This window comes from Trichosurus vulpecula, chromosome 4 (assembly GCF_011100635.1).
Source record: "Trichosurus vulpecula isolate mTriVul1 chromosome 4, mTriVul1.pri, whole genome shotgun sequence".
NCBI classification, from domain to species: Eukaryota; Metazoa; Chordata; class Mammalia; order Diprotodontia; family Phalangeridae; genus Trichosurus; species Trichosurus vulpecula.
Genome location: NC_050576.1, coordinates 241525451 through 241548608, shown reverse-complemented (window position 1 = coordinate 241548608; position 23158 = coordinate 241525451). Strand labels below are relative to the sequence as shown.

The window sequence follows — 23158 nt, the reverse complement described above, 5'->3', positions numbered from 1 at the left end:
GGAAACAAATTATACTGAAATGTAGTCATCAGGTAGTGTGTGTGTATATTTTTTTTAGTTCACAGACTCCAGGTTAAGAACCTCTGATCTCAAGTGTGATTTTTTTTAAAAAGCAAAAGAAAAGGCTAACTAGTAATCACAGGTTCACAGAGCAGGATCTGGAAGGGAGCTCAGGGGTCATTCTAGTCTAACTCCTCGTTTTAGAGATGAAAACACTGGGGCCCAGAGGCGAAAAATGACTTTCTTCAGGTCATACAGATAATGCGACAGAGCTGGGCCCCAAAGGCAGTGCCTCTGACCTCAAATCCACCAGTCTTTGCACTTTGTCATATGGCCATCTACATTTTCATGTCAAATGAAAATATGGATAATTATATATAATATATACATATGTATGTATACATGTATAATTATGTACACATATACTCATATCTATTCATAGTTATAAGCTATATACACTATACATATAGAAAACATCCACAGTTTTCTCCTGCTGGTATTTTCCCAAATTCCTACTTTTATTTGCAAAGGATGTCAGTGAGAGCAAGTCTAATCTCGGGTCGATGCTACGTCCCTATGGGACAGGGTTCAAATATCATTCTGGGAAGAACTAGATGAAGGGGTAACCATGGCATGTCTCTCGAGGACAGTGAGTCTCTTAGCATCGTTGTCATGGCTGTGTAGGAATGACCAGCCAGTACAGGATTGCTCCTAAGATATAGATGGATGATGCCAAGTCAGAGGACAGGCCAGACACAAAAATAAAGGACCTGGACAAAACCAGATGAGAATTCGAGCAAATGGTAAGAAGACTGGAGGGAAGGCCAATCAGGAGCCCTGTAAAAACTAATAAACAGGAATCAGCTGCCAAATACTAAGAAAAAATTTAATTTGAAAAATAAAAAGAAATAAAATCTCAGCTGTCCTCTAACGGTGTGGTTAAGATTTTGGTGATATACTATCTATAGAGTGGCATTCAGCAGCTAATCTATGCAGACATGGAAATGGCTTAAGGTAAGAGGGTAACCACAGAAGGATAAAATCACTTTAAGGACTGAAAGTGAACAAGGCCAGTCCCACTTTGACAGGACATGTATAAATTACACACGCATGGGAATACGTGCCTACATACTTGAATACACACACATATCTATGTGTAACTATTCAAATCCTACCTCAGTCACTTATAACCTGTCACCCAAACTCTGGACCTCAGTATCCCCATGTGCAAAATGGGGCAATGAGACCAAATGGACTCAGGGGTCCATAAGAGGAAGAAAAGGCGAGCACTTCCAAAACAGTACGGCAAAGGGTCACAGGTCAGGAAGGATACTGCCCGAGCCCTGGACCTAAGAATGAAGTCCATGATTACCATGTAAGAGGCTCTCTCTCTCACAACTGCTACATTGATACAACAAGTTTTCCTCATTCCTCCTGCATCTGATGTGAGAGACTCTAGCTTCCATCATCTCTCCAAGCATCTCTGCAGTGATGAAGGAAAACAGGTGTTTTAGAGGGCAAGATCAAGAAAATCTGATGAGTTTTCCATCTCTGAAGTCACAGGCAGGAAAGTTCCACCCAGTGAGATGAGGAGATAGGATTTTCTAGGCCTACAGATCCCAGAAAAGGGAAGGGAAGCCAAGCAGGAGAAGGAGCATGGTTTAGGCAGAGGTAGCCAATGAAGAAAGACCAGCCCAACCCCACCAAATTCAAAGATTTTCCAGATGAAACACTTAGTTAAACCCATAATACAACATTTCTATTCAACTACAAAAAAAAGCAAATATTTGCTCCATCTGCACAAGTCAACTAGTCCATCAATACGCATTTTATTAAGTGTCCACAATGGGCCAGCCACTATGCTAGGCTCTAGGATGCAAAGAATGAAACAATTCCTACTCTTGAGGAGCTTATCTTCTATGTTAAACAGACTAAGGAACAAATGTAGCCTCACAACTTGCCCTGGGGCCATTTTTATACAAATTCCATAGAAGAGAAGATGAGGATGGTTATCTCTCCAGCACTCTGATACAGCTACTCTAGATTTCTTGCTGTTGTTTTCTTGTGTCTGTACCAGTGGTCCCCCAGACCTGGAATGCTCCCCATCCTAACTTCTGCCTCTTACCCTTCCCTGGCTTCTCTGAAGAATCAACTGAAATTTCATCTTTTGTAGGTCTTTCCCAATCCTCCATCCCTTCCCTCCCCTCCCCATGCCTTCCCTCTGAGATTACTTCCCATCTACACTGTTTATATGTTATATGAACATAGTTGTTTGCATGTTCTCTCCTCTATCAAACTGTAAGCTCTTTGAGGGCAAGGACCGGATTTCTGCAAACCCACACCTCCTTCTCCATGATCCCAGACTTGGGTGTCTCCCCTTGAGGATCAGCAAATGAGGGGCTGATTGCTTTCAGCACTGATTAGCTCACCTAATTCTTCTTCCAAGTCTCCTAGAAGAAGCAGACCATATATTAGCACCCAGCGCAGTACCTGCACTCAATAAATGCTAACAGACTAAGAGACTAGAAAACAGAGGTAAAGGAAAATTTCACACAACTCAAATTTCACACAAGGACTTGGCTTCAAAGTGTTGATAGTGACTGTGGGGCCAAATCAGTGCCAAGGAGGCACAAGACTAAGCAGGCATTTTGAGGAGAAAGCCTGGGGCAGGGAGCTGGGCAAAGACTGAAAACTGTCTTAGAAGGGTAGGACTAAGGAATATCAAACTAAGCTTGTGAATATCCACGTGGGAGACTTATTATAAGCAGCCCTGGCCCAACCAATCCCCACAGCCCCATTACTGCTCCTAGAATTCCCCCAGGCCTACTTTGTCCATTCTATAACTCATTAATTTCAGCTGGTACTTCTTCTAAAGAGTCTCCCTTCATCAGATACTCTCCTGATTCTTTCTGGGTATGACAGAAAGAAGGAAATCAACGATGAATTCATAATCAAACCTGACAATGCCAGATGCTGATTTGTGCTATGATTGTGCAAACATTTCCTTGTCTCCTACACCATCTCAGACATGAGAAAGGTTCTTAGACTCAGTCTCTACAGAGTATGGATGTTGACTTTACAGCACTGGACGTGTTCAATCACAGAAATTTGCAAAGATCACCTCTAGCTATCAACAAAGCTCCAGAGGACTTGTAGCTCCAGCACACAAACCTCCGCTCTGAAGGTGGAAGGAGAAAGAACAGAGGGTGATGTAAGAGCCCTTCAGGGATAAATTCACAGCATGGCACTAAAGGCTGATTTTTATGTGGCTTTTGCTGTATCTTCCTAATTTCTTTATTTTATCCAACATTTATTATTATTAAGACCTAGGTTTATGCCAAAAGATTTAATGCTTGGTCTTTCTCATGCTCTGGGGAGCTCAAAGAGGTTCACGCATTAATTCAAAGGCTGATAGTCATTAGTTTCCATTACACACACACACACACACACACACACACACACACACACACATTCTCTCTGCAACTACTACTCTCAGATATCTTTTTTCCATGTTAATGAGGATGGGCTGCATCAATACACATCCATAACATAAACACAGAGGCAGCTGGGAGTAGTGTATAGGGCACTGGACTCAGAATCACGAAGATGTGGCTTCAAATCCATCTCGGACACTTAGTAGCTGTGTCACGGATAAGTCACCTAATGTCTGAGTCTCAGTTTCCTCAAATGTAAAATCAGGATAACAATAACACATACTTTGCAGGGTTGTTGTGAGGTTTCAATGAGATACTATGTGTAAACTAGCGAACTAAAGAATTTAGACTATTCTGTAGGCAATGGAGAGCCTCCAGAGGTTTGAGAGCAGAAGACCATGATTGGAGATGTTCTTTAGAACAAGTGATCTGGCAGGTGCGCCCATGGAGTTTGGGAGGGGGTTAGGGTGACAATCACACTAAAGGGTGACTTTGACAAATGCCTTTCCAGAATGCAAGTTTCCATTACATCAGCTTTTCCCCCAATCTTTCAGATTCACAGTCCTGAGGGCCATAACCTGAGGTTCTTCTAGAAGGATCTGTTCTGGATAAATCCATGACGGCTTCTAGTAAATCATAAATGGGAGAGTTCTGAGTGGCAGAGCGACAAGTCCTTCCATGCACAAATACCTCCGACTAGCAGCGTCATGAATAGAGAATGATCTGAAAGGAGCAGAGGGTAAAGATAGGAAGACATGTGGAGAGTTTACTGCCACAGTTCAGAGGGGTGATGATGAAAGTCTGGCCTAAGGCAGTATAGGTGGGAATGAAGAGGCAGTGACAGACGTAAAAGATATTGCAAGAAAAGAGTCCTGTCAAAGGACTTGGGACTGATGAACAAGAGATAAGTTAGAGATCTCTCCAAGTGAAAGGTGACAGCAATATGGAAATATGGAATGATGCCAGTGGCAGGAAGAGTGAAGTGGGGGGAGGGAAACACATTTTATGGAAAGGATAAATCACAGGAGGGTTTCATTGGGTGGGAGTAAGGAGGTGTATAGTTGGTGGGAGGTGGCAGTGATGTAATGAAAAAAGAAGTGAAATAAGAGTGTCAATGAAACATTGAAAAATGAACAAAAGAGAGTAGATATTGAAGTTCCAAAGGGGACACAGGCAAGCAGAACAATATTATTACTATCATGCTAAATTTAAAATACACCAGAAAACAAAACTATGAAATAGTCACAATTTCATATAAAATCTCCTTTCTGTCCTTTGTATATTTAAAAGTGCATTATAATTTGAATTTTCCTTAGCATAAGGGCTCTTAGGCTTTTTGGATGTCCCAGGTCCCTTTGGCAGTCAGCCTAGCAAAGCCTATAGATGCTTCTCATTGAAAGGAATAAACCAGAATACAAAGGAAACCAATTAGATCGACATACAGTTATTGAAATATTTTTAAAACTGAATTCACAATGCAAGGTAAAGAGCTCCCTTTACTTGAAGAAGCTCTCACAAGTAACACATGACAAACAATTACTGTTGGCAATGGGGAACTGGCAGAAATCCACTAACTGCAGATCAGAATTCTCTAGGCAAATATCTCGATTAACCCCGCCTTCCCCAAGAGCTCCCAGAGGTAGGGCGAATGCTTATCTGCCATGCCAGTCAGCAGCAAGTCAGAGAGATCAGCATCCACAAGGACGGAGACTGAAGGAAGCATGTGAATGCCACACAGAGATGCTGCTACTTTTGCACTTTTGTCTGTACCAAGTAACCACTGGGTATGTACAAAGTAAAGGTTGGTCTCCCTGATAAAAGAGGAGGAAGAAGTTGGCATGCACCACCTCTTGTCTGCCATAGAAACAAATCCAAGAACTTTTCATGAAAACTGGTTTCCCCCAAGATTCTATGGATCCTTCTAACTTCTTGCAAAACTAGGTTTTTAAAATTGATTATTTGAAGAAGGTAATATCCTTTAAAGTCTCCAATTTAAATTCCTAAGAAGAAATCTTTAGTCTCTTTCCTTGGGGAGGATTCAGTAAAAATGGTAACTGATATCAAGCAAAGACTACCAGATATAAGCTCCCTGAGGGCAGGGAATATTTCATGTTGGCCTTTGTATCCATGGCACCAAGCAGAGGGTGTGGCATATGGTAAGCACTTCCTTTCTACACTGAATTCAGTTGGCTGATAGTGGCAGAAGATGTCCACGGTGAACAGGCATGATTGCGATGTTGTTTTTATGTTTAATAGTACCTTCTTACAATTTCCCAAAGTCTCTCAAATGTCAGAAGTTGCCAATATTACCATAACAATGGATTCATTTACTCCAGCACTACAGAGTATCTCAAGGTGAAAAGATGGGTTTCCTAAATGTGTGAAACTATTGAGGAAAAGACCAAGCTGAAAATGCAGCCACGCTGTAGGCAGAGCATACAACTGCCCCCCTGGAGCTTGGCCAAGACAGTAGAATAGACTTTCTCAACTGCTAGAATTAGGAAAAGCTTTAAATCACACTATTCCATAGTTACAAACACACTGGTTTGGAGTGAAAAACACTGTCCTCTGGGGAATCACCAACATTTTCTTCAGGCTGAACATCAGCTCTGAATGGATCAGAGCCTTGGGTGCTTGGCTGAGAGCCATGGAAATGTTTCCCATTGCTCCTTATGTGGACAGAAACATTTGGAGAAAAGTCTCTCTCTTTTTGGCCATATGCCCTATGAATAAGGTGGAGAAAGTGCCATGCCAAATTTAACAACATACATTTATTAGGTACTGAATATGTGCCACGCAGGATGCTAGACAATGGACAAACAAAGTAAAAAATAAGGCGGTCCCTACTCTCAAGGAGGTTACATTCTAGGGGTCTGGTTGGTGGGGGGAGGGGAAGAGCACTAATAACTGTGGTGAGAGGCATGGGAGAGTAGGAAAGACCTCAAGCGAGAGAAGGTTCTTGAGCCTGAGGTTAACCATTGCACAGCCTGAATCTGGCCAGCCCCATTCTCTCTGTTCAACTTATTGGGCTAAAACGACACCTCATTAAAACACATTCACATTCTCGCTCCCTCTTCTTCCATTTTCTGCTAGCTTCCCCTGGAGAAGAAAATTCTGTCATCCATAATGAACCCTCAAGGATTCAGTCCCTCCGATCCCCTAATATACACCTGACACAAGTTTATCAATAAATTGAATTGGAATATTGAAGATCTGGTATTAACTTTATCATCTCTTCAACTTATTAAGTCTTGAGATCCTCTGTTGTGACCTTCCTGATCTTGGATGGTTCAAACTTTTTAAGACTCATGAGGATTTATTGTTCTGTTTGAAAAACAGAACCCTGGTAGACTTTTAGCCCAAGGTCATAGGGTTAGTAAGTGTCAAATGTCTGAAGCTGGACTTGGACTAAGGTCCTCCTGACTCCAGGGCCAATGCTCTATCCACTGCAGCACCTAGACTTAAACATTTATTATTCTCAAATGATTATTTTGTTTTATCTTATTAAAGTTTCATTGATGGCTGTCATTTTTATGTCATGGTGAATTTCAGATTTGCCCATTCCCAGGTAGGCATCCCTTGGAACAGGGAAAAACAATTATTAAGCAAAATGGAACATGGAAACATGTTGGGAAGGCATGCAATAGACTGCTCTTAGAGTGCCGCCCATTCCTCAGGGAGACAGAGAAGGCCATGTCGTCATATCTTTTCAGGGGCCAAGACTGACTATCATAATTACAGGGCACTTAGTTTCCCATTAGTGATTTTTCATATAACCGCAGTCGTGTGGATACTGTTTTCCTAATTCTGCTTCCTTCACTTTGAGTCAGTTCATGCAATGAACAGTGTCCCTGCCCTTTAGGAGTTTATAGTCCAGTAAAGGAGAAAAGATATATACAAAAATAACTATAACACACATCTCTGAGCATAATTACACCCTAGTCCATAGAAACAAATTACTTTTCTTGTTTAATTGCCCTGGACTGAATCAACTATATTACATGGAAACATCCTCATCCAAGAGAGGGTTAATTATCATCCTGAATGGGCCTCGTGGAACTAAAATTGATTTTGAAAATAATGACTGTGTCTTACCAGACAGTGCACTGAAATCTGCATTTCTGTTGAAAACTTCAGAGATCCCCAGGCTCTTCAGGACATCTTTGAGGTCGATTTCCTGCTCTACGGTAAACCTGTGGAACAGATAAGAAAACAATCCATTTTAAGTTTAAGGATAGCTTGAATGAGATGGCAGGTGGTGGGGAGAGCATATAATCACTGGAGAGATCATAACAAGTAAGCTGCCCGAGCCTGCTCTGGAGTGCGGGTGACATCTGATTGCTGCTGATAAAAGAAGACAGCATCAGGAGGCCTTAGAAGCAGAGACCAACATACCTCAGACACCCATGTCTATTTTAAGCAGCAATCCTCTACAATCCATTGCAGTGGGATAAAACCTGGCTGGGTTACCAAGGGTTTCCAAAATCAAAACTCATTTGCCTGGTAGATGCTGGGCTGGCTGTGAAATTTGGGGTGCCTTTCCTTATATCAGTCCTTGGATGTTGCATTCCCCTGGTGGCCACCCTCACTACTTTGTATGTTTCTCTAAGGAAGAGTCTCAGAGAATAAATGGATTCTATTCAGAACTCTGCAATATCACGGACTCCAATGAAACCCAAAAATAAAGGAGAAGCAAGCAGATGAGATTTTTCACTTGCTTGGGCCCAGATTTCTTTTATGTCCTAGCCCATGTGCCTAGGGTGTGGTCTAATGGAGAGAAAGCTGGACATGAAGGTGGAGATTCAGATCCCACCACAGCCACTGACTGGCTGCGCGACCTTGGGCAAATCACTTTAACTTCTTTTTGCCACGGTTTTCTCCTCCATAAAAGGGGAACAGTAACCCTAGCACTTACCTCCCGGGCTTGTTATGGGATTTAAAAAAAAGATAATGGATGTAAAGTGCTTTGCAGACTTTAAAGTGCCATAGAAGTGTTTACATCATTATTATTCGTTGGTATTACTGCTTCCCAGATGCAGCAACCAGTCATCCCGCCACTTTCACAATGGCCAACATAATGCAGAGAAAGTTTGATAGCCATTGAAGTGTGAGCCATAGTACCGTATCTCAAAAACCTCTCCCTTTGGCTAGTGAGGCTGAGCAGGGGTCCCTAAACTTTTTGTGTGGCATAAACCCCTCCTTTGGCCACGTGGTAAAGCTTAGGAGTCCTTTCTCAGAATCATGTTGCTAAATGCATTAAAAAAAAGATACACAGGACTGCTAGGAAAATGAAGTGTACTGAAATACAGTTATCAAAATATTTCTCAAAAACTTTATAGCACTCAGGTTAAGAACCCTTAGGGTAGAGACTGTTATTTTTTAGATGAAAATAAGAAGGAAAATAAAGAAGACAGAAATGTTCAATCCTGTGATATATGTAACTGAAAAGGGTGGTCATGAGAGAATAGATTTCAAGCTGGAGGGGATCTCTACTTTCATTTCGGAGCAGAGAGGGTCCAGAGTAGAGACCTCCCTGAATGACGTGCCCAACTTCACACCCATAATCAGGGGCGGAGGAAGGAGTCAAACCCAAGCCCTGTGTCTTCTTCCACTGAACCATTCGTCAATGAGCTTTTGGTTACACTCAAACTGGTTGGTCAGTTGTTCAGGATTCCAGGCACCTTATTAAAAAGGCACGCTCAGGTTTCCCTTTTGTGTGCTCAGACCTTATGTGGATGTGTCCACATTCAAGACTTCTACACCTCATAATATCAGCCCAGGAGAAAAAAAGTACTCGATCTAAAATCAGAGAGACTGGGTTCAAATCTGGCTTCTCTCACTCCCAACAGGAACTTGGGTAGGTCTCTGGGCCCCAGCATCTTAAATGGTTTTTTGTGTCCCTAGGGCTGAACACAGTTTTTGGCACATAGTAGGTACTTAAAAATTATTATTTCTTTCCCTTTCTTCCTAGATTTTTTTATGTATTGATCGGTTTTGCTGATTTTTTTCTTTTTTCTTTTTAAATTCTTTAAGAGGATGGCTCTCTGGAAAAGGGAAGTATGAGGGAAACCAGGAAATTAAGGTGATGTAAAAAGTAACAATATCAATAAACTATATTTTTTGAGAATTAATGTGAGATTTCACTTCAGTCTTGCATTTCATTCCATGAGCTCTCCAAGATTGCTGAAAGAGGAAAATAGAAACAACGGCTTCTTTAAAATTTTCAGTGGAAGAGCAATCTTGCTTTTCCAAACCAAAGGAGTGTGAACAAGATTGGGATGCACTTGTGATCTCCATTCTGGGGAATTTCACAGTGGAGCTCAGTGGCTGGCATTTAGTTCTAGAGAGCAAGTGGAAAGTAAAGTGAGTCCCATGAGATCTAAGAGACATAAAGGAGGCCTATTGCCCAGAAATTAAACAAGTCAGACTCATCAGCAAAGGAGGTAAGGCTTAAGACAGGCCAGAAGAGGAAGAGGGAAACTGTAAAGTTGAGTGGTTTCTCGGCTGGGAAGGCCTCTGAAGCTCATGGTTCAGGTTACTCTGATGGCAGAGAACCATTCTGAGAATATGGAGTTCAAAGAAAAAAATAAAAGTAAAGACAATGTAAGAAGATGCTTCTATATCAATACTAAGCACTTGAGAGTTTGAGATTGCTTTTAGACAATTCTTGAAGGCATAAAAATAGGTTGGTTAGACCAGGCTTGGAACTATGTACCACAGGGTACAAATGCAGATGGCTGCTACTATACTCATGAGAGATGGCAAGAGGTGGTGAAAAGGGTGTTCAACTTAGAGTCAGGAAAACCTGGTTGTTCCAATCTTCCTGAGACAATTACTGGGCACTTAACACCACTGAGATTTAGTTTTCTCATCTGTAAAATGGGGTAGTAATCCTTCTACCTCACCATCTTGTTGTGAGGGTCAAATAAGAAATGTGTACATGTACTTTGTAAACTTTAAACCTTGTAAACTGTAAACCTTAAAGCACTATTTGAATACGACCCATTATTTTTGGGAGATACAGGTCAATATGTAGGAAGGAAGGAAGGTCACCAAAGTATCAAAGTGTTCCTACAATTAGAAAAAAAAGGAACATAAGGTTCTAAAAATATGAGCTGAAGAATAAAGTGAGGAATCTAGGCTGGTTTTGGTAATAAATTGGTAAGCCTACTCTTTCATTGGGAAAAACAACAACAAAACCCACAAAAACCTTGGACACTTAAGGCAAAAATTTCAGAGGCTTGAATAAACACTAGCATAAAGTAATAAATTATTTATGCAGAATGTCAGTCATGATGGGAATATAGCACAAGATTAAAATTACAGAAAAGTTATGGTGTATCCTCAAGGACAATTGGCATTTCATGAAGAAAATTAACTACTTAATAACCTTTGAAGACAAGAAAATGAAAAGAATCCTAAGTAAAGAGGATTGGACAGTCTTTGCTTGGGCCCAAACTCATGAATAAAGCCAGTTATTATCAAGACGGCACACAATTCCTCTCGGGTCCAGTTTGGTCTCTGGGGGAAAAAATCAAAAGGCCAGGAGATTGTTTTGTAATGCTACGTGGTTTTAAATTTAAGTTAGGAACAAGTTGGCAGTAAAGACCAAAGCTATCTTCAACTACTGCTCGGTATGTCTTTCCAAAGCAGTGGAAATTCAAAACAAGATTTTATAGAATTCCTGTCAAAATGGGAAAAGTATGATTAACGCTGCCTTGTTTAGTAATTCAGGGACTAATACAAACGGGTAAACGAAGCTGTCCACTTTGTAATTGGATAGAATCTTTCAGAAAATGAAAATTTAATTTTCTTCTGCTAGAGCCTTTCATTTCTCAGTGGACAGGGCCTGTAGGTCACATTTCCTGGTGAACATGTTTGAGTCAGAGCATAAAATATTTATGAAGCATTTACTTAGTGCACTGATAAAATCTCATCTCCTGTCTCTAAATCCTAATAGGCACTCAGCACATGAAGATATTGCCATTGTCCCCTGGAATTCCAGGGAAGCAAGATAAGTATCATCAAATCTAATCAAATTCTTTGATGTAAGAAGAAAGAAAGATAGGAATGGGGAGGAAAGAGAGACAAAGACAGAGAAGAGGGGGAATTGAGTGATGGAGGGAGAGAAAAAGGGAAAGAGGAGGAGGGAAGGGAGAAGGAGAGAGAAGAGAAGAGAGGGAGGAGAGAGGAAAAAAAAACCAATGTATTCTAAATGATTGTTTTAACAGTTTAGCTCATTTTGAGTTTGACATGACCTGAACAAAATGAGACCTGATCAGCTCATTTATATAGTTATATAAGGTTAATTACTAATGCTCTAGGGTCAAATGCATTAGTTTTCAAGATAAATTATCTATAATAATCAAATATTTAGTGGCTAATTGTTTTCACATGACAATATCTAATTGGAAAGATGGAAAGTCATTCTCTCCCTGACAATACATTTGGTACATGGATCAAGTGCCAGGTCTGGAGTCAGGAAGACCTGAGTGCAAATCCAGTCAGACACTTTTTAGCTGTGTGACTCTGTGCAAGTCATTTAACCTCTGCCTCAGTTTCCTTATCTGCAAAATGGGGCTAATAATAGCACCCAACTTTCAGAGTTGTTAGAAGAATCAAATGAGATAATTATAACACACTAAGAAGAGTGCTTGGCAATAGTAAGCACTGGTTATTGTTGTCATTGTAAATGGTCCTCAAACAAAATGTCACTGAGGACACTAGTAAAGAAAACTTCAACAGCCCTTGCAAAGAATAGCTGGGAGAGATACTTACCATGCCGTCTAAGAGTCTAGAACCAAAAAGATCTCAATAGGCAGAAATGATGGGCTAAATAAAGATAAAATTTATATTTGTCTAGACTTTCCTTAATGATAAACGTAAAGCTCTATCACCGAGGGTTCTTTTAAATTAACTTCTCAAGGATAAGCTAAGGGAAGCATTGCTGGACAAGTTTTTCTGAAAAAGAGCTACGGGTTTTAGCGGACTGCAAGTTCGACAGATGTCAAGAGAACAGGGAAATCTAAGGTGATATGGCCCAGGGCTCCAAGAGGAGAAGCACAGGGTCCAGCATGGCAACAAGGATGAGGGTGGGGCCCTACTGTGCTAGGAAGATGATGTTATTGGTGAGCAGAGGTCAGGGGGTGGGGAGAGTTGTGGACTAAAATGCTGGCAGGACAAGTAAGGCATGGGCTATACCCACATGCTCCCATCACATCGGCTAGGACGGGTATGAACATGGAAGCCATGGTGCAGACCTGGGGAAGTTGGGGTTAACCTTGCTCCTGGGTGGATTGATCTGGAACCCAGCTTCCTCAGGGAAAGAAGAATATAAAAGTGGCTTTTAGGCCTTTGGGGGAGAGTTCCTGAGACCTAGAGAACCTCCCTGCTAATTGTTTTGCACAATGACTGGCATACAGGAAGGGCTTAATAAATATGAGTTGACTGACTTCTTTTAACTTTCTTGCTAGAGGCTTTTATCTGTTTTGATCTTCCTGGACTTCTTTTTAATCGCCTTGAGAACTGTTTTGACTGAGGATATTTGAATATATGTTTTATTAAACGGATCACAGGTTTTTCTCTGAGTGATGCATTAGCCGGAATGCAGAACAACCACCTAGACAATGAGGGAGGACACACTAATCCTACTGTCTTCTGCCCTGGTCTGCTGACCGCTGGAAGGTTCAGTTCTAGCTACCACATTTCAGAAGGAACATCGATAACCTGGAGAATGTGGTAACTAGGGTGGAAACCCACTGGGACACCACTTGATGATTATTCAAAAAACCTGGCAAAGTTCAGTCTAGAAAAGTTCTGGGGAAGGGTGGCTGTATTCAAATATTTGACGGACTTCCTCCCTGTTCTCCTTGGCCCTAGACAGCACAAGGAAGAAATGGGGAGAAGGCACAGAAAAGATCTGTTGTCTGTTTAAAGAAGGACTTCTCTTCAAAAGTATAATGGACTGACTCTGGAGGCAGAGAGTCTTCCTGTAGAGGCCTTCAAGTGAAGGCTGAAGATTCATTGCCTGTTTGGGGGACATTCCTGTACAGGTCAACTAGAAAGCTTCTGAGACCATTTAACCAACTTCACAATTCAGGGACATAATCCTTGATTTCGTACAATTGTACATATTATCAAAAACAGTTTACCTGACTTTCCAATCTCCCTTCATGCTCTGTCAATTGTTTACAATTTATCTTATATGTGTGTGTACACATACATTTCTGTACATATACATGCATGTGTACATACATCTATGAGATATGTGTTTGTGTGTCATCTCCCTCACACTGGGAGGTCCTGGAGAGCAGGGACAGTCTTTTTACCTTTCTTTATACCCCCAATGCGTACAATGTCTGGAACACAGTAGGTGCTTTATATATGTTCGTTGACTTGACTTTGATTCATTCCACCAATATTCACTGAGTACCTAAGTACAAGACACTGTGATAATATCTCATACACCTCTCTGAATTAGTGAAAGCCAACTATCAATTAAGACTCTAAAGAAACACAGCATTTTACTTACAACAAATATGAGTCTTTAAAAAATTTCTGGAAGGAACAATTAGTATAAAATTGTAACAAGGCCTTTTAGGGCTGTTAGGTTCCTTCTACATTTATCAACACTTATTGAAGCACAGCATTAACTGAAAATATAGAGTGAGTGCCTGTATTCTCAGCTTGTGCATTTTTCCTACATATATTCATCTCTATACCCCTAAGTTTAAGGTTCTTCAGGGCAAAGTGGAGAATGAAAGGGCCCTAAGACAGTAAACAGCTCACCACCTATGGGCTGCAACACTCTGGCAAAGTGGTCTCTGGATCTGTATTCAGGTAGCTAGTTGGTTAAGTGGGCAGAGTGTGAGACTTGGAATCAGGAAGATGGAGTATTCAAATCCTGCCTCAGACTCTTACTAGTTAAGTTACCCTGGACAAATCACTTAACTTCCATTTGCCTCAGTTTCTTCATCTGTAAAATGAAGAGAATAACATCTATGTCTCACGGTTATCAAATAAGATGTGTAAAATGTTTTGCTAACCTTCGAATACTATATAAATGCTAAGTGTTTGAATCAATAAACAGCACATATGCCTTCTGTAGATTGAATATGCCTCACACTTATCTATTGCAATTTTTTGAAATGTACATACTGTTTAATTAAAGTCCAATTTCATTTAAATGCATTGCTAAATCCATTGTAGCTTTCTGTCATTACATATCTTCTCAGTCCATAGAGATAAGAGCATAATTACTATCCCGTGGGCATATCCAGGGATACTTTTTTCAACTGTAAAAGAAGCTCATCCTACTAGGCCAGAGGAGGAAGGAAGCAAACATTTATTTAATGCTTACTCCAGGCCAGGCAGTAGTTGTTCAGTCATGTTCAATTCTTAATGACCCCATTTGAGGCTTTCTTGGCAAAGATACTGGAGTGGTTTTCCATTTTCTTCTCCAGCTCATTTTAGAGATAAGGTAACTGAAGCAGAGTTAAGTGACTTGCCCAGGGTCACACAGCTAGTAAGAGTCTAAGGCTGGATTTGAACTCAGGAAGATGAGTCTTACAGACTCCAGGCCTGACACTCTATCCAATGTGCCACCTAGCTGCCCCTACTGTGTTAAACAGTTACAGATACCAAAGGGACAAAAAAGACAATACTTACCCTCAAGGAATTTACATTCTAACCTATAATTTGTAGGTCAGTCAGTCAACAAATATTTATTAAAATATCCACTACGTGGGAGACACTATGCTAAGCACTGGGGATACAAAGAAAGGCAGAAGACAGTCCACTGTCCTCGGGGAGCATACAGTCTAATGGTAAGCTTCTTGAAGAAGACAGGGGTGATATCATTTTTTGTATCCCCAGCGCCAAGCCCATTGCCAGGAGGGCCACAAGCAGAAGTGAAGCACCCACCCAAAGCCCCTTGGCAGCCTCACCTTGGTAGATACACTTCTACTTTCTGCTTCTTCACAGAGTTGGCCCATTCTTCAATCAGCTGAGGCTTCACCAATGGCTCCAGGGTGACCAGTGGGACTTCTTGTCTGGACAGAACAAGCATCATGCTTATTTCATCCCCTTCGTAGGGTATTTCCAGAACTTGATAGATGCCACCTGCCTCATTGGAGCCATCGCTAAATTCCCCTAAAAAACGAATGAAAGGCCACAGAAAAACAAGTTAAATGGACCATAACAAACAAAGCTTCTTGGATCCCTTCCATACTTCTCTTTCAAATCTGAAAATAAAGGTTTATTTGGAACTGTGACTCAAATTCAAGAGAACTCAAGGATTTGTGTATGTTACTATGTTCTAAATAAAGTCTCCCCCCACCCAGCATTTCAACCACTGTCCTATTGACTAAGATTTACTATAAAAAAGTGAAATTATATATACAATGATACATTGAATGAATGTCATCATGATAATGAACAAAACTTCTCTGGGGAAAAATTTCAATTAGCCTTACAGATAAAACAAGATACTTCAAAAAGTGGATTAACTGGTAATTCAACTACTGTGAGAGAGCCCAGGGAGGTCACAGAACATAGCTGTAGAGCCAAAAGGAGTGTTAGAGGTCATCTAGTCCTGTTCCATTATTTGAAAGACGAGGAAACTTAATCCCAGATTAAAGGCAGCTAGGTGGCACACTGGAAAGAGTTTCAGGCCTATAGTCAGGAAGACCAGAGTTCAAATCTGGCCTCAGATACTTACTAGCTGTGTGACCCTGGGCGAGTCACTTCACCCTGTTTGCCTCAGTTTCCACATCTGCAAAATGAGCTGGAGAAGGACATGGCAAACCACTCCAGTATCTTTGCTAAGAAAACTTCAAGTGGCATCACAAAGAATTGGACATGACTGAACAATAAAATGGCCAGACTGGAGAAGGGATTTCTCCAAGGTCAAATGACTAATAATTGACAGAGCTGGGGCTCGAACCCAGATCCTCTGATTATAAATCCAGTGCTCTTTTCATTATACCAGGCTGCCTTCTTCACGGCTACGTTGTACTCACTGTGCTACCTGGCATGATTAAGACGTCTAAATTAGGAAACTGGCCTTGCTTGGCCCGTGTAGATCTGGCCAAAGGAAGGGAGATGCTTTCCAAACAAGTGTTACAATTTCAAATGGACTTGGCTATTGAAAACAGAGCAACCCGATCTTTAAATGGATTGGTTCCAACACTACTCTATGACAATGGTCCACAGAGTATAACTAATGATTGTGAAGTGACCATTTAAAGATTTTTGTTTTTCTTCTTTGCCCATCACCACAAGAGCTGAGCTGTCCAAAACTCACACTAACCATTCAATTCTCTCTTTCTCAAAGCAGACTTTACTCTTTCATCTTTGACTAATGGTTTAGTTTAAACCCCTTGGCTTCTTTCAAATTTTGTAACTGATTACAGGTATAATCAATTATTCATTCTCATTTACATGGACCATACTCCACACCTATACCATTAGACTGTAAGCTCCTTGGTGGCAGGGACTGACTTTTGCCTCTTTTTGCATCCCCAGCACTTAGCACAGTGCCTGACACGTAAAAGGTGCTTAAATGTTTATTTATTGATTGATTTATCACTTAAAAATTCCAACACAATGCCATCTACTGATGGGAGCAAGAATACCCCAAGCTTCTAAGTCATTTTAGAACAAAGGCTTAGGTAATCTAAATGGTTCACTGAAAAACAAACAAAACGAAGGGAAAGGACTTTTTTGTCAGCACTCCTCAAAAAGAAATCTTCAACTGAGAAACCCTCTCCAGGCATAGACTGTCCTCTTATGAGAGGATCACATATAGGAATGTCATTTTAGGCATCTTCAAAGTAGCCAATTTGAAGATAAGGAGACTTTCTGAACAAGACTGAGACTACTGTCTCCCAAGCTTTGTTGGCAGTTTTATATGGAAACCTATTGTCTTAGGTTGTATCGGCAGTATTACATAGAAATCCATAGTCATGCACTGAGAGAAAACAATTTCAATGTACAACCCACGTGTTCTATTGGTATTCAGGGAGTGTCAAGAGATTGAAGAGGCCCCAGCATGTTGGGTATATTCCTGTGGAAAACGTATGGAAGGACATGGAAAAAAGTGTCCTAGGATCAAGGCAAGCCAGGATGAGTTACTGGAAGGAGTATGTACGCTGATGAGATCACAGAGCTCTTTGAATATCAGTGTCCCAGAAGCCTCTTAGCTCATCACTACGGTACAAAGTGGACATCTACCTGGAGAGGGATCCACACTGAGGTCTCTACTCACCATAATAAAACTCTCCTTGTTGGTACATCATTGGAATCTGAGCCTCGCTTTCATCATCTTTTGTGAAGGAGAAGGTTCTTGTGTTTTCAGGCCTGAACTGTGACTTCCAGTTCCCTTTAAAGTACACAGCGTTGATGAGGGCCAGGTGAGTCAAAGAGCTGAAGTCTCTCGCTAACACCAAATCCTTCACTAGACCTGATGAAGAAGAAATGAAGAAACGAACAAGTGAACAGCTGGGAGCAGACAAAGAGAACAAGGGGACTTGGGAGAGGCCGGAGAAAGTTCTACTCATGAAGTGAACATGAAGCCAAATCCTCATTTTTTTCCTTCTTGACGGTATATTGTTGAAACCGATGTTCAGTTTTAAGTACTCTACATGAAAGACCCCAAAGATGTTTAATTCCATGACCTTGTTCACACTAATAACATTCCATTGCATGACTGCTAAAACATCAATAAAAGGACCAAAATCCTTTCCCACTAGAACTTTTCCAGAGTACACTGGGGGAATAGCTCCCAAAATAAATGGAATTGGTTTTAATGAGATTAAAATAAACAGGTGCATGAGACACAATGTAAATGTGTTTCTCCATATTCATGGACACAGACAAGGATATCACAGGAAGGGCAGGCTTGGATGGCTTCTAGTGTGTTTTTCTAGAAGAAATGCCCATAGTGATGAGACTTTAACTCTGTTGTAGTATTGAATCATGACTGGCTTTACTTTGGCTAAGGCTGGTCTTTGGCCTCCAAACACATTTTCCCCAAGCTAACAGTTCTGTGTTTGGGACTGAAGAAGCTAAAAAAAAGTAGGCTCCTTCTATAAAAGCTCATAGAGAAACAATTCTCAATAACTAGGCTCATTTCTCATGGATTTTCTACTCTTGATTTACCCTACAAATGTAGGGGGTGGGGAAGTAAAAGGAATGCAATTTGGCTCCTATGTTTCAGCTTGGAGCTGAACCTTGTTTTAGACCCTCACAAATTGTATCAGTAATAACCCTTCTGACGGAAGAGTGTAACTCAGTCAGTGTTTCATAAATGATAGGTTTTCTTTTCAGATTTCCTTCATTCCATATAATGGCCCCTTGGGAGAAAAATTACTATATTCAGGCAATATTAAAACTATTATTTCAGGAAGTGTAGTATACATAATGTTATGGTAATTTCCTCCTTATTTGACTGCTATCATCTGCTTAAATAAAACCTCTCATTGTGGCATTAGTTTTTCTGTCTAATTTAAACTCATTTGGCTTTTAAATCACGAAAAAATTGCACATGCTTAAAAAAAGTGATTTATATATATATATATATGTATATATATACATATATATATGTATATATATACATATATATATATGCACACATACATACATTTATATACACATACATAAACTACATCATTTGAGCTTACTCTCACAATATTTTTTCCTCTTTTTCTTTCAGCTTAAAAACTGAATTGAGTTAAATAAATATTTATTAAGTACATCCTACATGCAAGAAACGTGGTATAATGCAACAGATGGTGAGGAGGAAGACTTGGATTCAAGTGTTACCCCGACTCATTCCAATAGAGTGATTCAGGCCACTCATTTGGTCAGTCTGTGACTCATGCAATTGTCTAAAAAGGTATTTGCCAATGGGCACCTAATAGGAGGAGTTTCCTCACTGGGAACTGCCTATTCCAATGATATCATATGCCTGTTCCCACTCTCTATCCCAAAATAAGTGCAAAGCCTTGTTCTTTGAGGGCTCTGCCTTCAAGGACCTTACAGTCTAACTAAATTTCTTTTTCCTTTTTACTAAAGATAAGTTACTCTAAATTTATGACTATCTATACTACCAAGTATGGGTTGAACTGGATTAAAATGTAATTGGGAAATATTTAATAAAATAAAATTATGTTAAAACATAGATAATATTACATTTTAAAACTAAGTTCATATGTGGCCTGCAGAAATCCTCACGTATGGTTTAGTGACCCCTGTTTCTATTTCACTTTGATGCCACACTTCTAGAGGACAACTACATTACTCCAAGAATCCTCTCTAAATTCTTTTTAATTTCTATTTTCAGAGAGAGAGAGAAAAACGAAAACAAGCCACTAATTAAGAAATCCACCAATTTTCAAAAAACAGAAGACAATGAACCAGAGGCAAAATGGTAGGGGTACAAGTTCTTTCTTAAGGGATAATTTACATGGAATTCCTGATTACTGATTTTCACCATTCACTCAATGGAATTCCCAACTATTTGCCATTTTACATTCTGAAGTTGGCAGAACGTAATCCAGGGCAACACCTGGATTTTCCCCTTTGTCTGGATCCGTCCACAAAAGTTAGACACATAAATTATTTCTAACACAAACTATTTTTCAATAAAGGCCAACAGGTATAGAAAGAGAAAAAAACATACTGTTGGTGTGATTCTCCACCCACTTGTTGATATGACTGGCTACTGCCTCACTTTGACTGAAATCTACATGATCAATTTCAGCTTGAAAATATTTTTTCAACATCTGCAAGAACTGTTCGTTGACATGGAATCCATTTTGCACAAAGAGGGAGTTGGCCATTTTCATCACATACTGGTTCTCCTCAGTGGTTATCATGTCAGAGAGATTCCTCAAGAAGGAAAATTCTTCTCCTGAAAGTGGTCAAAGGAGAGGTTTCTTAAATTGAATTAAACACAGTGCAAAAAAGTAGAACAGAAATAACCCAGCCCATTATTACATGATTCAGATATACTGTAGGCCTAATTATGTCCCTACAAAGACAGCAACATTGGAAAAAAATCCTGATAAAATTTAGCTTATCTAGCATCATAATTGCAGCAAGGTCTTACTGTACAGGCACTTTCTAACTTACAAACTGTTTGCTGGCTAAAAGTAGATTGTAGAACAATAAACAGATGAGGTTATCAGAATCTTAGAAGTCAGAGTTGGCAGAGGCCTTGGGGATCACGCACACCTAAGATTTTTAACTCAAGAGTTGGAAAGGTCCTCAGAAGCCATGGAGTCCAACACTTTCATTTTATAGTTGGGTAAACCAAGGTCCAGAAAAGTTAAATGACTTGGCCAAGGTCTGTGCCTGGGCTAGGAATGAGCAGATATGGGATTTGAACCCATTGGACTGGACTCCCAATCCACTGCTCCTTTTGTAGAAAAAGGTGCATTTAGATGTCAAAGAAATATGTTCATCAACAAAAAGCTGAACTAAAATGAATTCTAGGCCTCAGGTTCCTCATTTAAAAAATTTGGTTTGACTAGATGAGCTCCAAGTTACCTCTCATCAGCTTTAAATTTATGTCAGACTTTCTTGGATATTAGCACAGAAACTAGGTCTAGGTTGGTGGAAGAACAACAAGGGAACTGGTGAGGACGGTAACAATATAGGTAGGTGATAATATGGTAGATGAGGACATGGGTTGGGGAATGAGGACATAACTAGGTCTGAACTTGAGAGAGGAGTAGTAGAGGAATGGCAAGAACAACTTTCTCACCTCTTCCCCATATACTAGTTCTTCCATTTCATAATGGACAAGGTTAGAAGGCAGATGGATCATCGATGCAGAACTGAAAAGGGAAAAGATTATCTCCACACTAACCTCCACATTTTAAAGATAAATAGGAGGGCCAGCCAAACTAATTCTGCTGATCCAAGGAAACTGATTCTCAAACATGAGGATTATCTTTGATTAGTTGGAAAGTTAAGTCAAATATATTCCTTTTACTTTTAACTAGAGGTCTCTTCATAACATCATATACTCTAAAGAAACTGCAAGGTCTAATCCAACAATTTTTTTACAGGTGTAGAAAATGAGGGTCTTGAGGAAGTGAGGTGATCTATTTAAAATTATGTGACCACTTAGTGAGGCTCTTTTACCACCCTATACCTAGATAATTAAGTATGAACTAGAGAACGAGAAAAAGCAGAAAACATTAAGGATCTGTTTTATTTCACTGAACTTGATTCCAAGGCTGAATCCACATTTTTGTCTTTCCAAGGAAAGAACACCAATACCTGTCTCCCTCACTGATATCTTCTTTCTAGGTCTACAAGATTTACAACTAGAAAAGGCCCTTCTTTTTACTCCACTTTTTGTCATCTTATCATCACAGCCATCTAGAGTGGTTAGCCACCAGTTTCAACTCTCTGGAAATCTCTTAGTCTTATATTATTTTTAAAAAACCAACTTTTAACATTTTAAAATTGCTTTGTAACTATTCACATACATTTAAATAACTGCATTTCAAGGTATGAAATATCACATTACTTTTTAGGCCCTCCCTCTATGTCTCCAAGAGTCTTCTTTTCCTTTTCCTCTTTTCAGATTTTAGTGTATACACTCTGGTCTTTTAGGTCTGGCTTCTCCCCTTTTGGGGCAGATCTTTATTTCCTAAAGGTCTTTTCAGATCTATTTGTATTCATCCTACCTGTTGTCTTAATTTCTTTAAATACTATAATTTCATCAAATACTCTAATGACATTAAGTTTACCACAGTTTATTCAGTCATATATTCATACTAATATACATTTAATTTGCTTTTATGAAAACAGAATATTCTGCTAAGAAAACCTCTGAACAGATTGCTTTTTCTTCTTTTTGATAACACATGTTCTCAGGGGGCATAATCCCAAGGCTGTAATTATTGTGTCAAAGGATATGATTGTTTTTGCAACTTCTATAGCATACCACCTCACTACTCTCATGATCTTGCAAATAAAAAATGTCTATACTTATTATTTTTATTAAAGTTGAATATGTAACCAAGAAGAAAATATTTTTATTAAAGTCAAATGCTTTTATATTAGCTCACAGTTTCTTGTGTGCACTAGGAGGAGACAAAGCAGGATAGTGGAAAAATGCTATAATTGTTGTCAAAGGACCTGGGTTCGATTCTTGACTCTTTCCCTTTTTCTGTGACTTTAGTCACTTAACCTTTCCTTGCCCTTAGTTCCTCTTCTATACAATAAAAGGGGTGTTTAAGCTCCACGCCAGCTCTAAATTGAAGGTTCTGTGATAAATTTAGAGATATTTAGAGAAAAACCCAGAAAATGGTTATGAAGCAAGATTTTGAGATTTTTGTGACTTAACTGTACCACAGAGAGCTGTATTCAGAAAACGGGAGTAACTAAAAGATAAAATATTCCTATAGGAAGAGAAGAAAATGCCTATTTTTTCAGATATGAAAACTGAAGTTCCATAAAGTAACTTGGTTTAGGGTAATTGAGTCAGAGGAGAGGTCAGGAAAGGATCCTCCATCTTGGATATTTATACACCTGTTCTATCTACAATATCAATAATGAGATTGCTACATTCATCCATACATATTCATTTACATACACACACACACACACACACACACACACACACACACACACACACACCCTTACTATTAATACTCCTACTGCTGCTGCTGCTGCTACCACTACTACCAAAGTGATAAAACCACAGT

At 39.8% G+C, this 23158-nt stretch overlaps 1 protein-coding gene across 2 annotated transcripts in view; it reads right to left on the bottom strand.

The window, feature by feature from the left end:
• Positions 1–23158, bottom strand: part of SERPINI1 (serpin family I member 1) — a 107372-nt gene that overhangs the window by 13186 nt on the left and 71028 nt on the right. For both annotated transcript variants that reach the window (XM_036758051.1, XM_036758052.1), the window contains exons 3-6: positions 20116–20346; positions 17701–17895; positions 15380–15584; positions 7530–7627 (exon numbers count right to left, since the gene is read on the bottom strand). In XM_036758051.1, the coding sequence (XP_036613946.1) occupies positions 7530–7627; positions 15380–15584; positions 17701–17895; positions 20116–20346 (729 nt within the window). The remainder of the gene's footprint in view (positions 1–7529; positions 7628–15379; positions 15585–17700; positions 17896–20115; positions 20347–23158) is intronic.